At 29.8% G+C, this 24,135-nt stretch overlaps 1 protein-coding gene and 1 long non-coding RNA gene across 3 annotated transcripts in view; one reads left to right on the forward strand and one right to left on the reverse strand.

Annotated features, from left to right (window-relative positions):
* LOC118194040 (phosphoglycolate phosphatase-like) overlaps positions 1–24,135 on the forward strand; it is a 26,735-nt gene continuing 2,600 nt past the window's right edge. Inside the window, exons 1-8 of one of the 2 annotated variants that reach the window (XM_035365224.2) lie at positions 24–165; positions 973–1,075; positions 1,975–2,042; positions 5,570–5,662; positions 8,060–8,197; positions 15,558–15,617; positions 18,257–18,404; positions 19,428–19,572. In XM_035365224.2, coding sequence (XP_035221115.1) covers positions 163–165; positions 973–1,075; positions 1,975–2,042; positions 5,570–5,662; positions 8,060–8,197; positions 15,558–15,617; positions 18,257–18,404; positions 19,428–19,572 — 758 coding nt within the window. In that variant the 5' untranslated portion in view covers positions 24–162. Of the gene's footprint in view, positions 166–972; positions 1,076–1,974; positions 2,043–5,569; positions 5,663–8,059; positions 8,198–15,557; positions 15,618–18,256; positions 18,405–19,427; positions 19,573–24,135 lie in introns of both variants that reach the window. The other variant, XM_035365225.2, reaches the window with a different exon arrangement.
* Positions 20,811–24,135, reverse strand: part of LOC146998661 (uncharacterized) — an 11,436-nt gene continuing 8,111 nt past the window's right edge. The window contains exon 2 of the long non-coding RNA XR_015039659.1: positions 20,811–21,133. This is a non-coding gene — a long non-coding RNA (uncharacterized LOC146998661). The remainder of the gene's footprint in view (positions 21,134–24,135) is intronic.

The raw sequence follows: 24,135 nt of genomic DNA on the forward strand, positions 1-24,135 counted from the left end.
GGTTTACGTTTCCGCTTCCGTTTAGCGTGACTTTGGTGACCGGGCTGTGAAATAAAAAGTGTGAGGAATTAATCATGCCATCGAGATCTTGTAAAAAAGTTGATGAATCTGTAATATCATCAGGATTTTTTGAGTCATTTGATTATGTGCTAACCGACTGTGATGGTATAAATGTCTGCTACTATGATTAAATTATTTTTTGATAATTCATAATTCTAAGAAATTAGTGGGTATCGGTGATAAAAAGTTATCACTTATTTTAGAAATTCGTCGTAATTTTTAAAATATATGTTTCTTTTTACAAAAAGAAGAAATACAAATGATTGTGCACTGACAAAAAGTCTTTAAAAAAGTATCAAAACATCACAGAAAATACCTGAAATAATGAATGAATTTAATCATGCAACGCAAGCTATGGTAGAAACTGCTACACATTATTTCCTTAGCTCTTGCAATGATTTACAAAAACTTTTTGCATTAGGTTTAGCGTTAAAAAAGGTTTCCCGATTAAGGGTATTATCTTTAAATCTGAAACATGCTATGAAGAGGTTTTTGTAGAAATATTGTTTTTTGAACTAAAAGATTATTTAATTTTAGCACTGCTAATAGCAATAGACTGTAATGACTTTAGCTTTCATTGTGCTGTTAGGAATATACTAATTATGCAGTTTTTTATATTCCATTTTGAAAAACTTCAAAAACTTGTTTATTTTTATTTCATGTTTTGATATAAATTTAAATTGTTTGTATCCTTTCATCTCCTGGGGCATATTACTTCTTCCATGGCCTGTGCCTTTGGATAATAAACATTAAAAATCACTTGGTTTCCATCAATTTCATTTTTTATTTTATATTTTATAATTATTTTGTAGCAGTAATTTGTTTTGTAAAGGCACTGCAAGGTAACTCAGCAATTTTTTCTCTTGATAATTTTTGTTTGATTTTTAAATTGAAATTATTTTTTTAAATCAGTGCAGAACAAGAAGCTTATCAGTTAGAGACAAATTTAACAAGGAAAAAAAAAACCCTCACAGAAGCACTGTTGGCTTGCTACTGAATAAACTCATATATTTGGGTATTTATATATATGCATATCTTTAATTATATTGGTTTTGTGATGTACAGTATTGTAACAATTTATCTTTGCTGATTTACTTTTCTTGAAAATTTTCTCTTAACTGAAGTTTTTTTTTTTTTTTTTTTTTTCTTCTCCCCCAATGGAATCTTTGCTAGATAATGTTCATACTTAATGCATTTCAATAAATTTCTTTCTGTTAGAAAACATGGTCACGTATATAGTTTAAAGTCAATTAGCCAAATCTATTTTATTTCTTTTTTCATAAAACAAAGAGTTTTTTTAATGGAAAATTCTTTAAAGTAAGAGGGTTTTGTCTTTTTTATGCAGTACTTTTATATTTTCCATACAGTATTATTTACCAAACATTATGCTAACAAACTTTGATCTGCAAAATATATTTTTGAATTATTTCTATCACAATAAAGTTAAATTTAATAACTATTCTGAACATTTTGATTACAAGATAATCTAATATGTGTAAACATTTGATCATTATGGTAATTCTTAACTTACCTATCAAGCATCTCTTGAAAGTTTTGAGAATACAATTAACAACTGAAAATAAGATCAATAAAAATATCAATAAAAATTTTCATAATTTTTTATTGATAGTAATGAGGACTTTCATGTCTGAGAAGAATATATTGCATCTTGAAATAAGTAAGTATGGGTACAAAAAAACAGAGATGAGCACTTAGTATCATTATTTGCCAGATACTATCTTTCCTTACTATCTAATTTTTATTAATATTGAGATAAAATATGATGATAGAGTTTTTAATAAACTCTAGTGTAATATTTATTGCAGGTAAAATTTGGATTTTTTAAATATGCTCAAAGAAAATACTAAATATATATATATATATATATATATATATATTTATTTTAATGTTTAGGTGTGCTGTGGTTGGGTAATGTTCCAATTCCAGGATCTATTGAGACAATACAAGCTCTGAAAAAAATGGTAAGTGCTTTATTAACATTATGTTATTTTAAAGCTTGGAGAAGTAATGTTCTTACTGAAAATCTTATTTTTGTCAAAATATAAGATAGTCCATATATGAAATGAATCTCTGTTTTTTAAGATGTGTTACAAAATTGCAATACTCTGGAGTGAAAACAAGGTAGCACCATATCGATTTGTATCTTTCTGCTTGTATGTTCTGCTTGTATGTCTTCTTCCTAGTTTACTTAATGTACATTTTAAAAACTTGTGATGTACTAACATATTTCCTCATATCCACAATTTCTCCAGTTGGAAATACTAGAAATTATCCAGACTGATCATGACATATTAAATTATTTAATATCATAATAAGTAGCAATAATAAAATAAAAAAATAGTTCTGAAGGTTATAACTAATAAGAATAGTAGTACATCCATTTGTACATTCTTTTAATCATATATGTTCTTTCTCTATCATTCAAAAAACTTCATACACCATTTAACTTTCCCGTGTCAATTTTCAATATATGGAACTAGGAAAAAATATTTTGGGAAATTATGCAACTAAATACAATATATTTCCATTTATTGTTAATGTTCACAAAAAAGTGTCATATTTAATATATTTTAAAAGTTATGATGTAAGATAGGTAATTAATTTTATTTATGGCATTTTAAAGAAAAGAGTATAATGCAATTTAGTCATTTCTGTGGTTACTTACATGCATTCTTTGGTGGTAACTCATTTAGAATATTATCTAGATCAGTGTTTCCCAACCTTTTTTGTGCTATGCCCCACCTTATACTCTCTAAAATTTTTAAGCTCCCCCTAGCATTTACATAATTTTTAATATTTAAAAATTGAAATTTTCACGAAAGAAACTTGAATGATATCTTTTAGGCAGAAACGATAACGAAATTTTGTGAGCAAACACAGTAAGTGAACTTTCAAAACATGAAGAACTGAAATTCAAGAAAAAAACTCATTTTAGTGAAAGTTTTTTATTTTAAGTATTAGTAATTTTTATTATTTAAATGTAGCGAATTCCTTGCGCTTGATACTTGCTGCAAAGAAACTTTATGTCAGATTCCAATGTAGATAACTTGAGTCTCAAGTCTCCGGTTTCATTATATCCAACTTTTTTTTTTTTTTTTTTTACAGCAGCAAATCATTTATGGCACTAAATCCGCATTCAGCAAAATATGAAGATGGAAACGGTAACAATAGTTCTCTTGCAAATTTTGTTGCATTTAGATATCTGATTCTGATTTCCTCACAAAGCTATGCCATCGCTCCTTTCATATTAAATAAAGTTTTAATTGACTCAGCATTTTGCATTTCTGCGAGTTCTTTTTACTGCATATTTGAAATATCAGCCAAATCCACTAGCTTTGGCTGTATCATCCAATTTGGAATATCATTTTGTTTTAAGTCACAAAATCTTTTAAAAATCAGATGATTGACAATAACATGTATTGCGGTATCAATAACAAGTATAATGGTAGTCACGTCACATTTTTGGAGCCAATGAGACGTTTTAAAATTGTTGTGGTAAATAATATATGCCTGACATAATTCAACAAAGGTAATTAAACCAAATATCTTCCTTTTGCATCATAAGATTTATTTGCTCGTTGAAGTTGTTTATATAATATATTTAATTTTTCAAAGATATTGTCTAAATAACTCACAATTGCCTTGTAATCATCTGTTAATGGATTTTTCATTTCAGGTTTGTCGCTTAAAAAATAACTAAGAGTATCAAATAGTTCCATAAATCTTTCCAAGCAGTTCCCTTTCGACAGCCTTCTTACTTCAATGTGATATACAAGTCTCATATTGTCTTCATTTTGTTCTTCATAAAAAAAACTTGAAAAGACGTTCACATTTGGCCCTAGCTTTAATAGCATTGATACACTTTATAACTGAATTTAGTACTTCATTTAGAACAGGCGAATTGTTTTTAGCTAGCAGCTTTTCTCTATGAATAACACAATACACAAGAAGCATTTCTGGATTCTCATCTTTTATCAATTTTAAGCAACGCTTTTTCTTATTCCGTGCTTTATTTTATTTTTCAACCATCATATTAGGAAAACTATCTGCAGTACAAGATGTATTATATTTTTATTGATATATTTTTTATATCTATAATTTTTTAGCGTAGTATAAATATCTTTGTAGGCAGTGGTGCTTTCTAATGATTTACAGAATATTTCTTTGGCAAAATCTCTTTTATGAATATATCTTACACAAGTTACAAGTACGGCCTCACTGTCTCTCAAAGTTGGTTCATCCATTTGCACCGAAAGTTTTCTTGTTTTCAGCCTTTCAACAAGTTGTATTTCAATATCTTCACTCATTTAATCTTTCTTCTGCAAACAGTATTGTTATTTAGTGGCATAGCTTTAACGTCTTTGTCACCTTTTTCTAGAAGTTTTAAATGCTGATATTGATGGTTTAATTAAATTCTCCCCTATATTCCCAGATTAAGCAATGAGTAATGAAATTTGATAAATAGCCTCAAGAGCACGATTAACAGTTGCATTATGAGCAGTAAACAGACACTTTAATATTACTCTTTTTTCAAAAATTTTCCTTAAAGTATGAAAATAATTCAAATCTGAATTAATATCAGCATTATGTTTCGCCTTCAAATGTGCCTCAAGACGACCTAGTTTCATTGATTTGTTGATCAGGCATTATTGGCATAAAAGGACAAAAGTTGACCGTTTATGGACCGGGTATGAAACCAAATTTTAAATATGGCTCCGAATACCGACGAACGTTTTTTCTTGCTTGCACCCCTCGTTTAACTAAGGGCTGAAAGAAATAAATATAAGATCAATATAAACAAAGCTGAAAGCAGCTACTGTTGCCATTCAAGGAAAGAATAATATACCGGTTGCTATTCCTACAGTAAAAAATAAAATAAATTCGTTGGCTGAAATGTGTGAGAAACGTCTGGAAAGCAGAATGTGTCAGTTATTTAAAAGCATTTAAATGTCCATGTCTACAGCGAGAATTCTTTATAAAATATTTAAAATGCACCGCAATTTAAAAACTTTTTTATGTATACATCGCTTACAATTTTCTTTATTCTGGGGAATAAAAAATGAAATTTAAAAAAATTTTGACTTTATGAAACATATTTAGAACGTCCTTTGTCCCCTTAAACTCTGGACGAGTCCATTTTCGAATTGCCCCCCCTTAACAGTTGCATTGCCCCCTTGTGGGACGTGGGCCCCACATTGGGAAACACGGATCTAGATTGTAATAAGTGTGAAATGATATTTTGAGAAACCCCAAAGGTAGAATATTAGAAATTAGATTTATTTTTACTATAGAAAATGTTGTTGTTTTCTATGGTAGTGCTATGAGGTACTGCTAATGAAGAGCTATCAGTTATTTCAAAATATTCTAATTGAAAGAAGATTGACTTTCAATCTTTTTGTTTTTTGTAATTAGCTGTTTTAATTGAGTTTTTGTAATTAGCTATTTTTATTGATATTTTTATGTGTTGATTTTTGTGTAACTTTTTCAGGGAAAACACATCATTTATGTGACAAATAATAGTACAAAAAGTCGAGAGGAATATCTGAAAAAGTGTGAATCGTTGGGTTTTCCTGCTACCTTGGTAAGAATTCTGAGTTACAGTTCTTTTGTATTTATACATTTTCTAATTTGATTTATGCATTTTAAAATTATGTTTTATGCATATTAAAGAAATTGAATGATATGAGGTATTTTCAATAGTAAAAGGAATATTAAAAATGTCATAAAATTATGCATTTATGATTTTATGTTTATTTATTTTGTAGGGAAGATTATCCTGTGAATTCCAATTTATCTTATGCATCTACTCTGTAGTTAAAATCTAGAATCCCCTGTAGAATTATAGGTACTTTCTGATCTTATCTGTCACCAAACGTTGTGAAGTGACTTTGAAGAGCATTCGCAAACTCATTGGTGACTAATTTTCAATGTGGGGAAGAAATGGCTTCCGATTTATCATTTTGTTTTCCTTAGAATGCGTAGTTAGAATAAGTTCAGTTATATTAGTTAAACAGTACTTGCATATTAATGTAATGACCTCAGTGGAAGTCACTACACTTTCAAAATGTGCTAAACTCTGGCAACCATGCTCATAACAATCCATTAGTCAATCAACTCTGCCATTTTTCATATGCTTTTTTGGTTAATCTTTGGATTAACCAAACCATTAATTGGTAACATGGCAATTTTTTGGTGAAAATTTGGCGACCAACCCTGCTACAGTAACCTGCTAGTTTTTGTTTGGACAGCATTTTTGTTTTCACGAAGTAAAGGCATGTTTTTTTTTTTTTTAAAAACTCAACATTTTTTCCAACAATCTGCTAGCCGAATTACGCTTATGCTAGAACTTTTATGGAACAAAAGTGCTTAATCATGACGAAGATTAGGTGCGAAATTGGGACAAAACGCAGAATCGCCCACTGCTTACAGCGTTTTTAAGAATTGCACATACACGGTATCCATGTACACATCGACCTATTTTCACTTAAAAAAACATCCCAGAATTGCACAAAAATGGCATTGCGCACACTCTTGACTTTATCCATGCACACTGCTAAAATCCTAGTTAGTAACCTTTATCGCCTTACCAAAATGTTGCCAAACTACCTGTTACCATATTCAAAGATTAGCCGCTTTTTTTGTTGCATTCCAAGTTCCAGTGGTTTTTATAAACAAATCAATAAATTTTTTACCTTAGTTTTAAAATATGAATTTGTGGAATTTGGCCGCAATGAAAGAAACTGCAGAAAAATTTCTGCAAGAATACAGAATTTTGCTGAAAATTTTCTAAAGGAAACAACAAGGAAATGGGTTTCCTTGATAGCCGCTGTTGCCAAGGGTTGCATGAAGCCATGTCTCTGGAGTTCTGTGATTTTTTTTAACTGAAAACAGAATGCTCTGTAATCCAGGAGAAGAATGGCACACAAACATTACAGAAAGATTTGAAGAAGAACGCAATTTTTTTTTTAATGTTTCACATAATCCTTGTTTAATAGTTCAAATTTGTATATTTAAATTGCTAAAGTATGTTTTCTTTTCATATGTTGATAATGTTTGCCGACTTACGATAAATATCAAATTTGGGAATAATAGCTTGGGAATCTTTGTTAAAGAAAAGCAGAAATACCACCAATTTGCACCCGATAAGTGAAAATTAAAGTTTAACCTCTTCATCTATAAACATTTGCTAAATTGCGCCAAGGTGGTTGCATTAATACATAACTACCAGTTGAACTGTGTCTATAGTAAGTAAGATGGTTTAGTAAAAACTCTGTTTAAGTAAGCATGCAAAAACTAAAATTAAATTTCTACTCATATGCATAAAATAAAAGGTATAAATCTAAATTATTTTTAATTATTAATAGGTACTGTTCTGTTACCAGGACCAGGTGTAGGAAGTGTATGTATGTATGCACATGTATAGTATGTATGTGCACACACACAGATACATGTGAACACATACATCCATATATACATGCATGCATACATACATTTCTCGACATGGTCCCGATAACAGAACATTAATATTTTGCTATTAAAATTTTACACATTTTCAAGAAGTCTTCGGAATTGGGACAAATTTTAAATAATATTCTATGGATAAATTGGATATTCTATGGATAAATTGATAATTTATCCATAGAAAATTACATTTATATCATATGTTTACTTTAAATTATATAAATAAAAAGCAAATAGTTATTAAGTATAATAGTTATATAGTTTTTATAATAGGCAGCTGAAATCCTCGATATAATTATTAAAATTTCTTGGAAAGACATTCAGTATTTTTAAAGCATAACAGATCTGAATCTAAAAAAAAATAATTATAATTTATATCACAGTTCTTAGCTTCACAGAAGAGAGTTCTAATTTTGATGACGTATTTTCATTCTTTAAAAGGTAATTTTTTCTCCTTCCCACAGTAGTCAGAAAATATGTAGAGCTATTTCATAATGTCAAATTTTCTATTTTTTAGGATAGTATTATTTCCACATCTTACTGTGTACCATGCTATTTGAAGTCCAGGAATTTTCAGAAAAAAGTTTATGTTTTTGGTAGCTCTGGTATTACTCATGAATTAGAAAAAGCAAATATACAATACTTACCTATAGGAGTGAGTAGTATGTTTATTTTGATATATTTTTTGCTCATGAAAAGTAATTTTTATCATATTATTTTTGTTTTCTATATTTTATTTTAAATAGGAAATTGATATTTTAAAACTGAATCTGAATTTGCAGCTGATATAGAATTTATATTGTTTAGAACTTTTAGATAAATTAATGTTGAAATATAAGAAAACTAAATGACAAAATATCTCTCAAATTATTTGTCTCGGAATTTGATTTATGAATGAATCAGATAATTTCTGATTGTAACAGTTTGTTTGTATAATATTTTTTATTAAAATTATATAAAACTTGAACTATTATATGACTTTCAAAGGGAGAGGAAGTTTAATCCATGTCAGATTGAGGGGAAGGAAAACAAATGTGATCATTTTAAGTAAAAACATCATAACTTAAAATTTGTCATTCATCATTCTATGCAGCATAAGTATTCTATGCTTGAAGACAGCTATTTGTGTAATGTAAACTGTAAATGTTGGGCCACAACATAACTGGCTGAATCCGAAACTAATTAGGTAATAATATAAATTTAATGCAAATAATACCAAAAGATAATATTATAGTTTTTCCAGATGTACATCAATAATTGAGACTCAGCTAAATCAAAGCCTAAGTTAATCATAAGAATTAAGTACAAACCAAATTAAAATTTTTTTGATCGTAATTATGTAGGAGTGAATTTTGCGTTGTGTTTTATTTTTATTCCAGGACCGTGCTGATGAAAAACGTTTGGGTAAATGATAATAACAATACACAAGAAAACATAACACATATTAAATATTAATCAGCAAATTTATTTCCTCTCTAGAAGCTAAGATGTATTACAATTATTACCTACTTTCTTATACAATCCATTAATCCTAGCCATCTCACCAATAATTATTTAAAGTCCATACCTATTATTCTTAACTAATAGTTACTTTCTAAATTTTCTATTTATTATTCAATTTCTGTTTCAATTCAATTTTCTAATTATTATTCAATTATTTTTCTAATTGTAATTCAGTTTCCGTTAACCAAATTTTAAAAAAAATCATTGGAATTAAGTTTAAAAAAAAACATGAAGTTATTAACAGTGAAGGGGTACCCCACAAATTTTTCCCTAGTATGTCAACCATAATTCATAAGAAATGCATGTTTTCCCTTACACATTTTAGGTAAATGGCTAATTAAAAAAAAAAAAAAAAGTCTAACACAAATGCAGGCACTTCAGCCAAGTCACATTCCTAATTATTGCCATTCATAGTAAAGAAACAGGAAAAAAAAAAACAGTTAATAAACAAATTCTGCAGGTCAAAGAGTTTTTTTTTTTTCATTATTTTTAAATTTCTATTTATTTAAGCACTCGTGACATATTACTAGGACCCATAGGAACTTCTGGCATGAATTTATGAGAAAAAGAAGGAAAGGTATTTATCACTTAGCCATCCAAAACCAGAACTTGCTCCTCAGGAAGCCTCAAATCTAGGTCCAATACTGTACTCAAGTCGTTGGAGGAAAAAGACATAAAAATTTTATTGTACAGGCTGATAATTGGAAAATCCACTCAGAATATGGCAGAAGAAATTCTTCAAATTCCTTTCATATGAATGCTAATTAATTTATGGATATTTATTCAGGGGCCATGTAAAATTGCTTCAGGGCTCGAATTAAGCCTTCAAGTCGTCAGTTTGAGGCCACTGATCTAAGTAATCCAGAAAACTTGTGAAACTTCATATTAATGTCTTTAATGTATAATTTTTCACTGAAGTTAATTATCACATGCATTCAGTTAAAACAATGATTAGTATAATTTTGAAAGTGCACTAATAAAAATATAATTTTGTTATTTTTTTGAAACCCATGCAAAGTGGTATTTTGACTCGCATATTTAACACGTTGACTGCCACGTGCATTTTATGTTATTTGCCCATGACACCAACTTGAAATTTTTATTATGCAATGTATATTATGTTGAAATATTATCTACAGAAGATAATATGAGTTATATAATCGTGTGTAATGCATTTTTCATGGTGGGGGTCACCAGCTACCCCCAAGGCACTTAGACAATTATTGCGATTTATAATTTAAACTTTTACAATTTATTATTCTTCAAACCATTACAGTAACAGTAGTACTATTTAAAAATTTACCAGTATCAATATTTACTCTAATTATGCATTTTACTGTTGATTGCGTCACTAGTGGCACCCATAGCGCTGAAGCCGAGTACCGGACACCGGTGACCCCCACGGCAGTCAACATGTTAAGAAATATTTAAACTATTAACTAAAATTGTCAATATCAGTCCACGGATTAATAAATTTTTCCCTTAGAACTTTTCTTGAAGGATTCTTCTCTTTCTCCCCTTAGAATCTTCGGATCATTTTCATTTAAAAAATATATAAGAAAACATAACACATATTAAATATTAATTGGCAGATTTATTTCCTCTCTAAAAGCTAAGATGTATTACAATTATTCCTTTCTTATACAATCCATAAATCCTATCCATCTCACCAATAATTATTTAAAGTTCATAGCTATTATTCTTAATTAATATTTACTTTCTAAATTTTCTAATTATTATCCAATTTCTGTTTCAATTGAATTTTTTGATTATTATTCAATTATTTTTCTAATTACAATTAAATTTCTGTTAACCAAATTTAAAAAAAAAATCATTAGAATTAAGTTTTAAAAAATCATGAAATTTTTAACAATTAATAAAAATCTACTGAGAGGAACACTATTATATATAAGATATTAAAGATAAGGGGTACCCCACAAATTTTTCCTTAGTATGTCAATCGCAGGGTCAACCATAACTTATTAGAAATACATTTTTTTTTTTATATTTTAGGTGAATGGCTAATTAACTAATTAAAAAAACAGGTCTAACACAAATAATTAAGAATATGACTTAGCATTTCAGCCAAATCACATTCTTAATTATTGCCATAATCACATTCTTAATTATTGCCATTGTAGAGAAACAGGAAAAAACAGCTGCTTAGAATATGGCAGAGGAAATTTTTGCTTGTCAGTCTCAGATGCAATCGGATAGATCAGATCACCATCAGAGTTCTGGACCAGCTTCCTTTCTCAGGTCAGGCATGAGACACCATCATTGTACACACTCGGTGCATCACACAACCGTTGTCGGCAACCATTTCCCAATTGGTGAAATAGAAGACTCATATCCTGATCAACACATGTGGAATAATTCGCCACTTTTAAGAATGAAAATTGTCTCCTGACAGGAATTTCATAGAAGGCCAATATCAGACTCGTCTAATTGCAGGAAAGATATTAAAACATTCACATGTCACCTCAGGTCACAAAACGGTAAGAGAGAGCGCATGAAGAAGTAACAACTCACCTGAAGACACTTCGGCCAAAATTTAAGTACTTTAAATTCTTCTCTTAATATATTTCAAAAAAAAAAACATTTATTTCCGAAGCTAACTAAAACTAGCCCAGTTTCTCCAAATTTCGAAAAATATGCTCAGTTGGAGAGTTGTTGTTAGGGGAAGTTACTTCCCCTAACAACAACTGAAGAGCAAACTTACCACATCACTAAATTAAGGAGGAAGTTCCTACCTTGAAGACAGTGAAGACAAAAGTGACCTATACTGCAAAATCTTATTCACACTCTCGCAAAGCAGGCTACCACAAAATCTAAAACTTCGCACCCTCCATCAAGACTAACATTTTCACCTTTTTCCCCAACTTGCACAAAACAGCCTATCAGCAAGCCAGTCAAGACCTGGAGCCAAAATAGACCTTTTCTTTCGCAAAACCTTTTCACCTTTCCTCGTAAGACAACTATTAACCCTTGACCCTCGTCACATACTCCTATTCCCCTAGCAACCGAAAGCAAAGAAATTTCTTTCTAGAATATTCGAAAAGAATGATGCAGCAGAATTACTGTCTTTCTCTGAATCTTTCACAAAAAATGTGAAGTCTTGCCCGTTAAACTTAATAAAAGAACAAAATATCATTGAAGCACAGGTTTTCCAAAATGTAAAACTCAGATAATGGAATATTAATAAATTAAAATACTAATCCAAAGAATTAACTCAATTCCAATTTTTCCTAAATAAAAAGTAAACTTTTCTCAACAGAAAATTCAGATATCATCTACACAACATCCCTTCCCTGTATGGGTGCCAAAACAAATGCTTCAAAACACGCATACACATCCAAGCGAAACTACAAATATACTGTAAAAAGTTTGCCACAATTGAAATGGGCATTGAGATCAGTGATATGGAAACCAAATTTTCATAGAAAATATTCGTGAAGTTAAATAATAACAAATTCAAAAGCATTTCAATACAAATTTTATCAAGCCAAAGAAAAATCAAACAGCAAGAATGAAGTGTCGCTAAGCTATAATATTCCAACCTCAAACTAATCACTAGTGAGTAAACAACATACTTGAGTCTCCTTAATAAGACAACCAAGAAAAATTCAGTAATTCATAACAAATCAACTAAGTACACAAAAGAAAGTTTCAAACTAATGAAAGCTGGACTTTTACTAGAACGCTAATAAAAATTCCCACAAAAATAAAAAAAGTGTCCAAAATAATACCTCCCCCCCAATTTATACAAAAATTGAGATCTATTTTGCATCAAACTCTTGCGAAAAGGGGAATTGCAACTTAAGTAACAGTATTTAGCAACACCTCTACCCAACAAAATAACTTTACAGCGTCCATGTAAGCTGAGAAAAGCGTTGTGTTACAAATGACAGACCCATGGCTTTACGCATCAAGCAAAACTCCAGACACGTTAAAAGAGAACACAGAATCCATTATTCCGGAAAGAAAAGTGCCCTGACTGAAACGTTTCTGAACACCAACGCAATGAAAGAGATACAACAATAGCTTCTTAGAAACAAGTTCCTGTTTTACTGGTGTGTGGTCAAGAACAACTATGAAGTGCAAGTATTACAAGAAAACCAACTTTCAGGACATTACAATTTCACAAGCAAGACCCAACTGCAAGCAACAAATGCAAAGTTCTCATGAGAAGTGCTTAAACTAAAAACTACTTATAACTCAAAATCTAAAACAAAATCTCTAAAAATCTCACAAATCAATTCCTATAACTCAAATTCTACCACATACACTAAGCTTCAGTGAACATACATTTTACGAACCTTTGCCGAGTTCACCAGAGAACAAAACAAAAACTTGAAAACAACCTTAATAATTAAAAGGCAAGACATAACTTATAGTGGAGTTAAATACTCTTCAAAAAGAAAACTCAAAATTCATAAACCATAATTCTTCACAAAAATCTCTCCCAAAAATGAAACTCCTCTTAAGTATGAAATTTCCACTTCCACACGTATCAAGATTATAATCCAATACAAAACTTACTCCAGTACTAGAATTAACCCCAAAATCTGCATTAAGTCCAACCAAGAAAGAAATTCACTAACTAAAACAAAACTAATACAACTCACTAGTAAATTCAAAACAAACTACCCGTAATCAACAGAAAAATCCCACTCAATGAGTACAGAACAAAACTACTCTTCTTAATCATATTTCAAAATTTCACAAAACAAATTCCACGTTGTCACAAAGTTTCTGAAAAAAAAAAAAATTTCACTTAACAATACACAAAACCCCAAAACTCGGAAGATAGCAAAATCTCAATTACCCTGACTCATTAAACAAATCAGAACTTCGCTCAAACTGAAATATTCAATCAAAAAAAATTAATTTTTAAATTTAAAAATAAGTCACTTTAGGTAATGTAGCTCCATTTATTTACAATTTTAAAAAAGTACTTTTTTGTTATTGACCGGATTTGGAAATATATGTATGTACATGTGTATACATGCATTTTTGCAAATTTCTAAATCTGTTTCTAATAACAGATACCAAAAAAATTTAATTTGCATAATGATATGTGACAATATCTAGAATTATAAACATGGATGCTTTTATGGTCAACAAAACGTTTATTTTTGGTGAAATAATCTTCAAATTAAATATTTTATTATAATTTAAAGCTTTAAACAAATTTCATTTTTTTTTTTTTTTTTTTTTTTTTTTTTTTTTTTTTGTTATCATAAATAACAATAATGTTTCTGAATCAATTGCATTACCATTTGGTTGGCAAAAGGTAAAAAAAGAATTATTTAATGTTTGTCTGTATATAGATTTTTAATATTTTTAGTTGAGTATAATACAAGAGCTGAAACACAGCATAAAAATAAGTTGGAATTTAATCACATTATAAGGTATTTCTCCCGCCTTCTTGGCATGCCTTCATGGTGTGGTGATCTGCATGCTGGGCACGTATTCCATAGATCTACGGTTCGATTCCCAGCAAAGGCGATTGCTCTTTTTCATCATTCCTGCTTCCAAAATACCTAATATTTCTACAGTGACACCCGAACTAAAAGGGTGTTGGATGATGATTCTCCATGCCCAGGATTTAGCGATTGGGTCCCCTAAAAACCCCATATTTCTCCCGCCTTCTTGGCATGGTGGTCTGCATGCTGGGCACTTATTTCAGAGATCTGTGATTCGATTCCCAGTGAAGGCATTGCCAGTTTTTCAATCTCTCTTGCTTCCAAAATAACCTAATGTCTCTACAACATATTCAAAATATTTTCATGTAAAATTTCTGTCGTTAAAATTTATATTGTTATAACATTTATTTAAAATAAGCCATAAAATTTTGTCTAATAATTTCTTAAAAGGAAAAGGGAAGTGTTAATAATTACAGTTAAGATGGTGTTTTAAGAGAGTAACATATATCCTTTCCTAGTAATTTTCAGATAACTTTACACAGAACTGTAAATTTTTGCCATTTAATTTTTAACTAAAACATTATTAATTTCTATTGTAAATTTATTAAATGAGGCTGTAAAGTAAATCTGTTGTACATTTTTCATTATTTTTAAAATTATTTCTATGGATTTTCTTAATTTTATACAACAGAGTGAATTCATTTTTGGCTTTATGATTGAAACTAGAGAAAGAATTTAATCAAATGATTTTATTCACTTTTGCTTACATATTTCATAATTCATGAGCTACAATTAGACCAGTGATTACATTCTAGTGAGAATTCACATAAAATCATTTGATCTCAGACTATGGTAGTAATTTGTACTTTATATTTTTAAAATATAATTTCTTATTAGATTTCTTTCCACCATGTGTTTCCTTTTTTAAGTTGGAATGTTTTCCTAACTGAAAATTAATACAAATATGAAACTGTGTTTAGTTAAAATACATTACTGTTGATGAGAATTTGGAATTTTTTATATGTAATTCATTTTAAGGTTAAATTATTATATAATAGTTAATCTTCCTTTCTTTCATTTTAGCCTGATCCTATTCCTGATAACTGGATACAGTGGTTAAGTGATCTAAAACTTGATCCAGAGGTAAATATCAGTTTGTTGGATTATTCAATTTACTATATGTTAAACTTCTTTCAAAAGCAGTCTTTGTTTTTCAATACTTGATATTTTTAGATAAATCATGGTAATCACAAGGAGAATTTATTTGCCATAATATATCCATTTTGATTCTTTGTAAATAAAAAAATCCTAATATTCAATATGTTTTTTTTTATTTAGCTTGGTTATATCGATTCATTATGAATATTGTGCTGTTCTTCTTAATTATAACTAATTTTATTGTAAACTTAATTATATATAGTGGTATCTCAGAAAACAGGCTAAGCTATGAAACCATTGAAAAACTGTTAGTTCTATCCAGGATCAAATCCTGATGAATGGGTTGGCTGCATGGTGGTTTATCATGTGTATAGTGGAAACAAGCCAGTTTCTTTGAATAAGTCCTTCAGAAAAGTATTTCTGCTCTTAAGCAGCCCTTGACTACTTTGCTATAGTCTAAATCAGTTGCCTCAAACTTAAATTGCAGGTGACTCGAAGGCACGATCTAAAAAACAGCTAAAAGGCCAAAGTTTTAAAACAATTTAAAGTTTTTTTTTTTTTTTTAACAGAAGGACATTTTTTACTATATTTGAAAAAATATACATAAACAGTAATAATTATGACACAAAGAAAAAATTCACATTTAGACAATTTTCTGTCTAAAGGCTGGCATCTTCAAGAAATTTCTGTTAGTTACACTTATGTAATTCAAACCTATTGATAATTAAAATTTTCAGACTGATATCTATTCAAATAATTATAATATACTGAAGTAACCACTAAATAATTTAAACTAAAACAAATTATGAAAATTTCCTAAGAACAAAACTAGAAAATAAATAATGACAACTTATTCTCTTTCTTTGATTTATTATATTTTCCTGTGATCCATACAGAAAAAATATATTATAAAAATACAAATATTTTTATGTAAATAATTACAAACTTCTTTATTCTTTACTACAGGTTTTAGCAATAACACCTCATTGACATTTCAATTTTGATAGTTTGTAACCTTGGAGAAAAATTACTTGAAAGTATCTTCATCACAAAATATAGAAATTCATTGGCAATCCCATTTTTTTCCCTTAGACTAACATAAAATTATTCTCCCAAGTAAGTGATTATTCTCCTTACAAAATTCACAACTAAGGATATTTATCTTTTGACAAAGAAGAAAAGCTAATCAGATTTGTATCTTCAAATCTTTCAGTAAGATTTATGTCGCAGTTTAGATTAATTACCTCCATTTACAAGTTCTCTTTATTCATGTTTGTTTTCAGCAATGAAAGTAATGAAAATTGGACTTCAAATAATTGAAATCGAAGATATTTTCTTCAAATTTCTTTCATATGAATGCTAATTAATTTATGGATATTTATTCAGGAGCCATGTAAAATTGCTTCAGGGCTCGAATTAAGCCTGCAAGCCATCAGTTCGAGGCCACTGATCTAAGTAATCCAGAAAACTTCTGAAACTGCATATTAATTCCTTTAATGTATCTATCATTTTTCACTGAAGTTAATTATCACATGTATCAATTAAATAAGTTAAGGTTTAAAACAATTATTAGTATAATTTTAAAAAGTACACTATTACCCATGCAAGCAAAGTGATATTTTGACTCACACATTTAAGAAATATTTAAAATATTAACTAAAATTGTCAATATCAGTTCAAGTTCACAAATTAATAAATTTTTTCCTTAGAATTTTTCTTGAAGGATTCTCCTCTTTCTCCCCTTAGGATCTTCAGATCATTAAAAAAAATATAGTGGGCAGGGTTTAAAAATTACATTATATTATGCTTTTTTTTATGCATTAAAATTTCTTCTGTGCCAGTCATTAAATTTCAGATTAGCTTGAATTTATTTGCATGAATAAACTTTCTTGTTTCAGTACTTTCTTATTTTAGTGGTCCCCAAGATTGAATCACTATCAACCAAGATATTTCGCCACATGTTCTTATACATCGTTACAAGTCACATCTCGATTGATTAGTGATTAAATTTTGGGTGTCACTATAATAAGGCAAGTACCCTTGGTTTTTAATTGTAATTAGGATTTAAAGCTTCAATTTTTAGTCCAAAGGGGCTTTGTCCCTGAAGGACTATTGTTTTTGTTTAGCGATTTTGCGTCGATTCACTATAAACAGCGAATCACTTTTCAAACTGTTGGCACCAAATGTTCTGCATTATTTGAAGAAATTAAATAAAGAAAAATATGCATAAATGTATGTATATTTCTCGCATTGTGATAAAAGACCAAATTTGAAATTTGGAATTTATTATCGATTTTCCATTTTGTAAAACTTTAATGAATTTTTGATTAACAAACTCAAGAATTTCAAAGCATGCAATGGCAACGTTGTACAGAAAAAACATTTTCATCTCCAGCGTGTGGTTCTCTGTATCGGAAATTCTGAAGATATGCTCATTTTAAAACTATTTTGCGATATTGCTCTTGAACTGAATTTTATGGTTTAAGTGCGAAGAACATGATATTTAATAAATAAATGTAACAGACAAAATGTTTAGAAAAACTGCCCCTTTGGACGTAATTTAAAATCTGAAACCTTTCAGATTTTCTTTTTATTAATAACTATTTTCAGTAATTTATATTTAGGTAGGAGCAGTTGTAGTCGGATTTGATCAGTATGTCAGTTATCCAAAATTGACAAAAGCTGCAAGTTACTTGAAGAATCCTGAATGTATTTTTCTTGCAACAAACAGAGATGAACAGTTTCCAACAGAAGGCAATCTCATAATTCCTGGTTGGTGCTTTTTATATTTTAATATTTATTGTTTGAGATTAAAGGATTTAAATGCTTTTACCATTAATACAAGATTATGCTCAACATATAAGCTGTTAATATGCATAGCTCTATGTATATTTTACAATAATATTGTTAAGCTTAACTTTTCAGATTAAAATTTTAAATGTGTTTGTAAGGAATTAATCATGATTTTCTTGAAAAGACATATAATCATCGACCATTCTGAATTACTTTCTTTTTTCCTCTGTCCATGGCAGCAGTATAACAAATCATTAGTTTCATTGTAATGTAGGCTATCATGTGATTCATCTTCATAGACTCAGGTGGAAATATCCCATTACCATTCTTCAGTTTAACCAAAAGAAAAATATATGAGCTCTATTGTTTTAGGTGTTTTAATATTCATAATTATTACATAGTTTAGGATGGTTTCATTATATTATTTATTGTGTATCTTAATGCAGAACTTGCTTTTTTTATTATTATTCTTTAGAATTTCATTTGTTCTTTTATTATTTCATTGGTATTTTAACCAACAAATTAATAAAATTTTGTATTTTGTTTAATCCACCTGGCACCTTTAAATGACAAATAATCAAACCCTTAAATAATTTTAATTGTAATTTATTTAAAAGTATAACTTTTAAATAAAAACTTATGATTTGTATAGTTTGGCTTTCATGAGAAATTAAAAATTTCCCAAATTCTATACCATGTATTTACAAAGCTGATATCTTAATTATCTCTAAACTCAGTTTGCTGCATTAGTTGAGGAAGCTCTTCCAACTGATAACTGCTTTAATTTTTTGCTCGTTTAGAATTTAAACACAGAAAACATATCAATGTACTTCTAGAATATATTTCTGACAAAAGTATTCACCCTAAGAAATTTTAGTTTTTACATTAAATTCGGTTCTTTGGTTAAAGCTAGGCTTTATTTTTTAATTATAATCAGTGCCATTAATTTTAATGTGTGTTTATAATTTTCTGTCATATGTAATTTTTATTTATTTTTAAAAGGTGCTGGAACATTTGTTTATGCTGTAGAAGTGGTGAGTGGCAGATCTGCAATAGCACTTGGAAAACCTGAGAAATTTATGCTAGACTGTATTAAACAGATACAGCCTGAGATTGATTTTAGTCGGTGTATCATGATTGGTGATAGGTAAAAATCTTGTGTTTCACTGTTTAATATACTTCTTAAAAATTAAATTTTAAACTTATTAAAAATGTAGATAAGGAACATAATTAGCATTAATGGAAATTAACAATCCAAATCAGAACCATTGATTTCTACCACAAACAATTACTGTTTACTTTAAAATCTGAATCTATGAAGTACAGTGCAAAGTCCGTAATCCTGACTCATCGGGACTTCGGCTATTCCGGATTAGGAGTTTTTCCAGATTATAGATCATCAATTTAAATCTGGTAAGATGGCATGCAGAAATTATACAATTAAAAATATGAAACTGTAATTTGTGAAATAAAGAGCAATTATGATCTAAAGGGTATCAAAATTTACAAAAAAAAAAAAAAAAAAAAAAAAACTTGATATTTATTTGTTTACTTTATTAAACATTTCTTTCAATGTTTCTTGTTTAAGTTACTTCGTTTTTTGTGCTAATACTGTCTCTTTAACTTTATAAACAGACATAATTTCTTGTTCAGTTACAAAGTTCCACTGTTCAAGTCCTGTAATTTCTGTGTCGAGAATACCGACTAACTTGTCAATCAAAATTTTTTCGTTTTCTCTGCCACTTTCTTCACTATCAGAAGCAGGCATGGGTAAATGCTTTAGTGGCTTTACGCGCACACGTAAACGCATTATGCGCATGCGTAAGTTTGTGGCTTTGAGGTCCGGATTTTAGATCATTCCAGATAATGGATGTACGGATTACTGTACTTCTAATTTTCTTCAAAGGTATGAAGCTCTTTTAAACATTTAGTGCTAATTAAAATAAAAATTCCATACTAATTTGAGGAGAATGAAATTTTAATTGAGTGAAAATATTTAATAAAAATATTAATGGAATTAGAAAAAAAAATTTAAGTCAACGCACATATCTCTAGAAATATAAAATAATAATTACACATATGTGATGAGAATGAACATGAAATTAAGCAAATAACTGTGGGATTGGCATCAAATATATACACACTGTGTCCATGAAAATCCTTGCACGGCCTTTATTTTTACAGCTGTTGCTTGTAGTTCATAGTTATAATTACAAAAATGTTTTAAATGATGCAAATATGCATGCTTTGTCATTTTTTAATTAAAAAAATCAATTTTCTAAAAATTACAAAATCAAACTTTTTACATTTCTTTACTGCCTACCCTTATGTTAAGGAAATTTCTATATTCATTATAAGAAATAAAATACAAGCATACAATTTCCATATGACAAAAATTGACCAATTTAATTTTATAGTTAAACATCACACTCAGGAACAATATACAAATTGAAAATCAAAATGGGTGCATTTGTATGAAACTAAAAATAAAATATCAACTTCAAAAACAAAAAAAAAAGGGGGGGTTACGATGTTTTACAATAGATAAAATGTTCAGCATTTCTATGCAGATTGTAATGAACAGCATTGATCAGCATAATTTTTTCCAAACAAGCAATCTTATTTACAAAATCATATAGATTTTGTGTTCTAGAAAAACACTGGCAAGTTTCCATATTGGCATGCATCCAACTCGTAGCATTATTTTCCTAAATTAAGAAGGAAAAATATTTCTAGTTTAATAAATTTTTTGTCTGATTTATTAGATTATGATTCTAAAGTAATAAAACTTCGTGGGAATATGAATAAAGTATTTTAAGCATTATTAAACTTATAAATTGCTTGCGTGAAAATTCTTTCAGCATACCAGTTGTAACAAAGTTATATGTTACACTCTGGTAAATCACAAAAGAATATCACTAAATGGCCTGTAAGAGCAAAAATATACCTGGAATTATTCTAATTTTTTGGTTAACCTAATTCCTAAAGGCCAATTAAAAATGACATCAAATATCTAAAACTTTAGAATGTAATATTTTAGTCAATTTTTTTTTTCTAGCCATCAAAATTTTTCAGAAAGTTTAAAATTTTTGTTTTAAATTTTTACTAGGTTCTGTGTTAAAATGATGATAAAAAGTAAATATGTATAAAAGAGAATTTTTTCAGTGCTACAACATCTTGTCCCCTAGTAATTAACCCTTTGGGTACATTTGACGTCTGAGACACGTCATTCACTTTTTCCCCCCTAGGAGCAGATGACATGTCTAAGACGTCAAACCAAAAATTAAACTCTGGGGTACATTTGATGTCTGAGAGATGTCATTCACTTGTTTTCCCTAGGAGCGGATGATTCACATACTTAGCACAAAGCATTCAAATGCTGATTTGATAAACACGGGCAAAAGGAGAAAAGGTGAAGGTGGCGACAGTGAAAATATTATAAAAACGGCATTTGTGCTTGAGTATAATAAAGGTATGGGAGGCATTGATAAACAAGACCAATTGCTAGCATGCTTCCCAGTTATGAGAAAAAGTGTAAAGGGTTATAAGAAAAAAAAATTTTTTTATCTAATATACATGGCCTTTTATAATGCTTATGTTTTATATTCTAAAATCAACTGCACAACCAAGGCAGGCATTGCTTCCTTTCGTTTAGCTACTGCCGAAGAAATGCTGGAGCAATTGTCATTGCCAAATTATAAATGTCGTGGACGTCTGTCAAGTAGCGATACGCCATTTCGTTTGGCAGCAAAAAATTAGGCACACTTTCCTGAGAACATTCCGTCAACCAAGTCCAAACAACACCCTGGAAAAAGGTGCTGTGTTTGTTATAAGCATAATATTAGGAAAGAGACTATGTGGCAGTGCAAACAATGCAAAGTAGCACTGCATTTACCTACTTGCTTTGAAAAATATCACACTCTGCATAATTATTAGTAATTGGTTTTTTGTTATAGCTTAAATTTATTTTGTTATTATTAATTTATTTTTGTTTTGCAATTCTAATTACTTGAAGACATCTTAATACTATATATGTTACCAATATTTTAGAAATAAATAAATTCTTACGTAAAATTTACTGCTTTTACATACTACTCCAAACAACCAAAAATTATATTGGTTCCACATGCAAATATTTTCTCAAATAAATCCGTACCCAAGGGGTTAATCATAACTTGGGGAAAAGTAATGATTGTTTGTTGTTTTATTAAGGCAAGTAATTACATTATAATTTTTGCAATTTTTCAAAATGTTATTTTAATTATTATATTCAGGAATAGTTGTTGGCTAAAACACAATATAGCTATATAATATAGATAGATCTACTAGTATAATTTAATTTAATTAAATAAAAAACTGAACATATTAATTTCTACACTGCTGGGCCATTAAAATTGCAACACCAGAAAAGAATGATCTGAGGAATGTCAAAATCACATGAAAGGAAGAAGTTGGGATATGTAAATGATTAGTATTGAAAGAAAGATGTGCGACTTTTTCCTTCCTTTCAAAAAAAGTTGCAAGTTGTTCGTTTTCAACCAATCAGCTATCAGCGCCGAATGTTGTTAGCTTGTTTGTAATGGAGAACCAGTTTCCCCTGTGTTAACCCCAAAGTGAGCTGTGGTGATTGGCTGTTGTGACAAAACAGAAAAATTGTTCCAAACAGTTGTTCTTTCGAAACAAACCGACGTGTGATAGCAGCCTAACACATGAGAGGACAGACATATTGTGAGGTTAGCCCTGCAAAACCATATGACCACATTATGGACTATTAGTCAGGAAATGGGCATGTTTGCAGCACACCCAGTATCAGCTTGTAAAGTGCATGAACGCTTGCAGCAGTGTGGACTATCAGCAGGGTGACCATTACTTTCACTTCCTTTGGCAACACAGCATAGAGAGAGATGGTGACTCTGGTGCACTAAACTACAAAACTGGGTACGGGTATTTTCACAATGTTATCTTTTCAAATGAGTCTTAGTTCTACGTGCAGTATTTTGATGGCCGTATACTTGTCTGGAATGTCCAAGGAGACCGCACGTTGGCTGCTAGCATTCTATATCGACATAGGGGCCCTGCATCTTGTGTGATGGTTTGAGCAGCCGTTGAGTACACGACATACACATCTCTAGTTAATGTTGATGGTAATTTGAACACAGATGGGAACATTTCTGACATCTTATGTCCAGTGGTTGTGCCCTCTCTTTGAGGTCCCCAAACACTATGTTGCAACAAGATAATGCAAGACCACATGTAGCACATCGTGTTCTGACCTTCCTTGATACACAGGACATTTGATTGCTGCCCTGGCCTGCACACTCTCTAGATCTGTCACCCTGGTCAAACATCTGGTCATGGGTTGCTGAGAGACTGGCCCCCCACCCCTCTCTGGGTAGTACGGTTGATGAAGTGTGGCATAGATTTGAAGCAGCATGGAATGAGTTGCCATTTCTGTCATCCAAGCCCAGCTTGACTCCATGCCTAGTAGGATAAGGGCCATTTTAGCTGCCAGAGTGGAAGCTATTTCTACTAATTTCTCTCCCTTGTAAACCTCCAAAATGCTTACAAATTTAATCATTTTGTCTTCATGCCATACTGTTTTACATGCAATATTTTTTCTTTCTTTTTTTTTTTTTTTTACTTGCTTTCCTTCATGGTGTTACAATTTTAATGGCCAGCAGTGTATACTTAAAAATCATTTTTAATATGC

The sequence above is a fragment of the Stegodyphus dumicola genome, chromosome 2 (genome assembly GCF_044657685.1).
Source record: "Stegodyphus dumicola isolate Sdum_Otavi_A_Nest chromosome 2, ASM4465768v1".
NCBI classification, from domain to species: Eukaryota; Metazoa; Arthropoda; class Arachnida; order Araneae; family Eresidae; genus Stegodyphus; species Stegodyphus dumicola.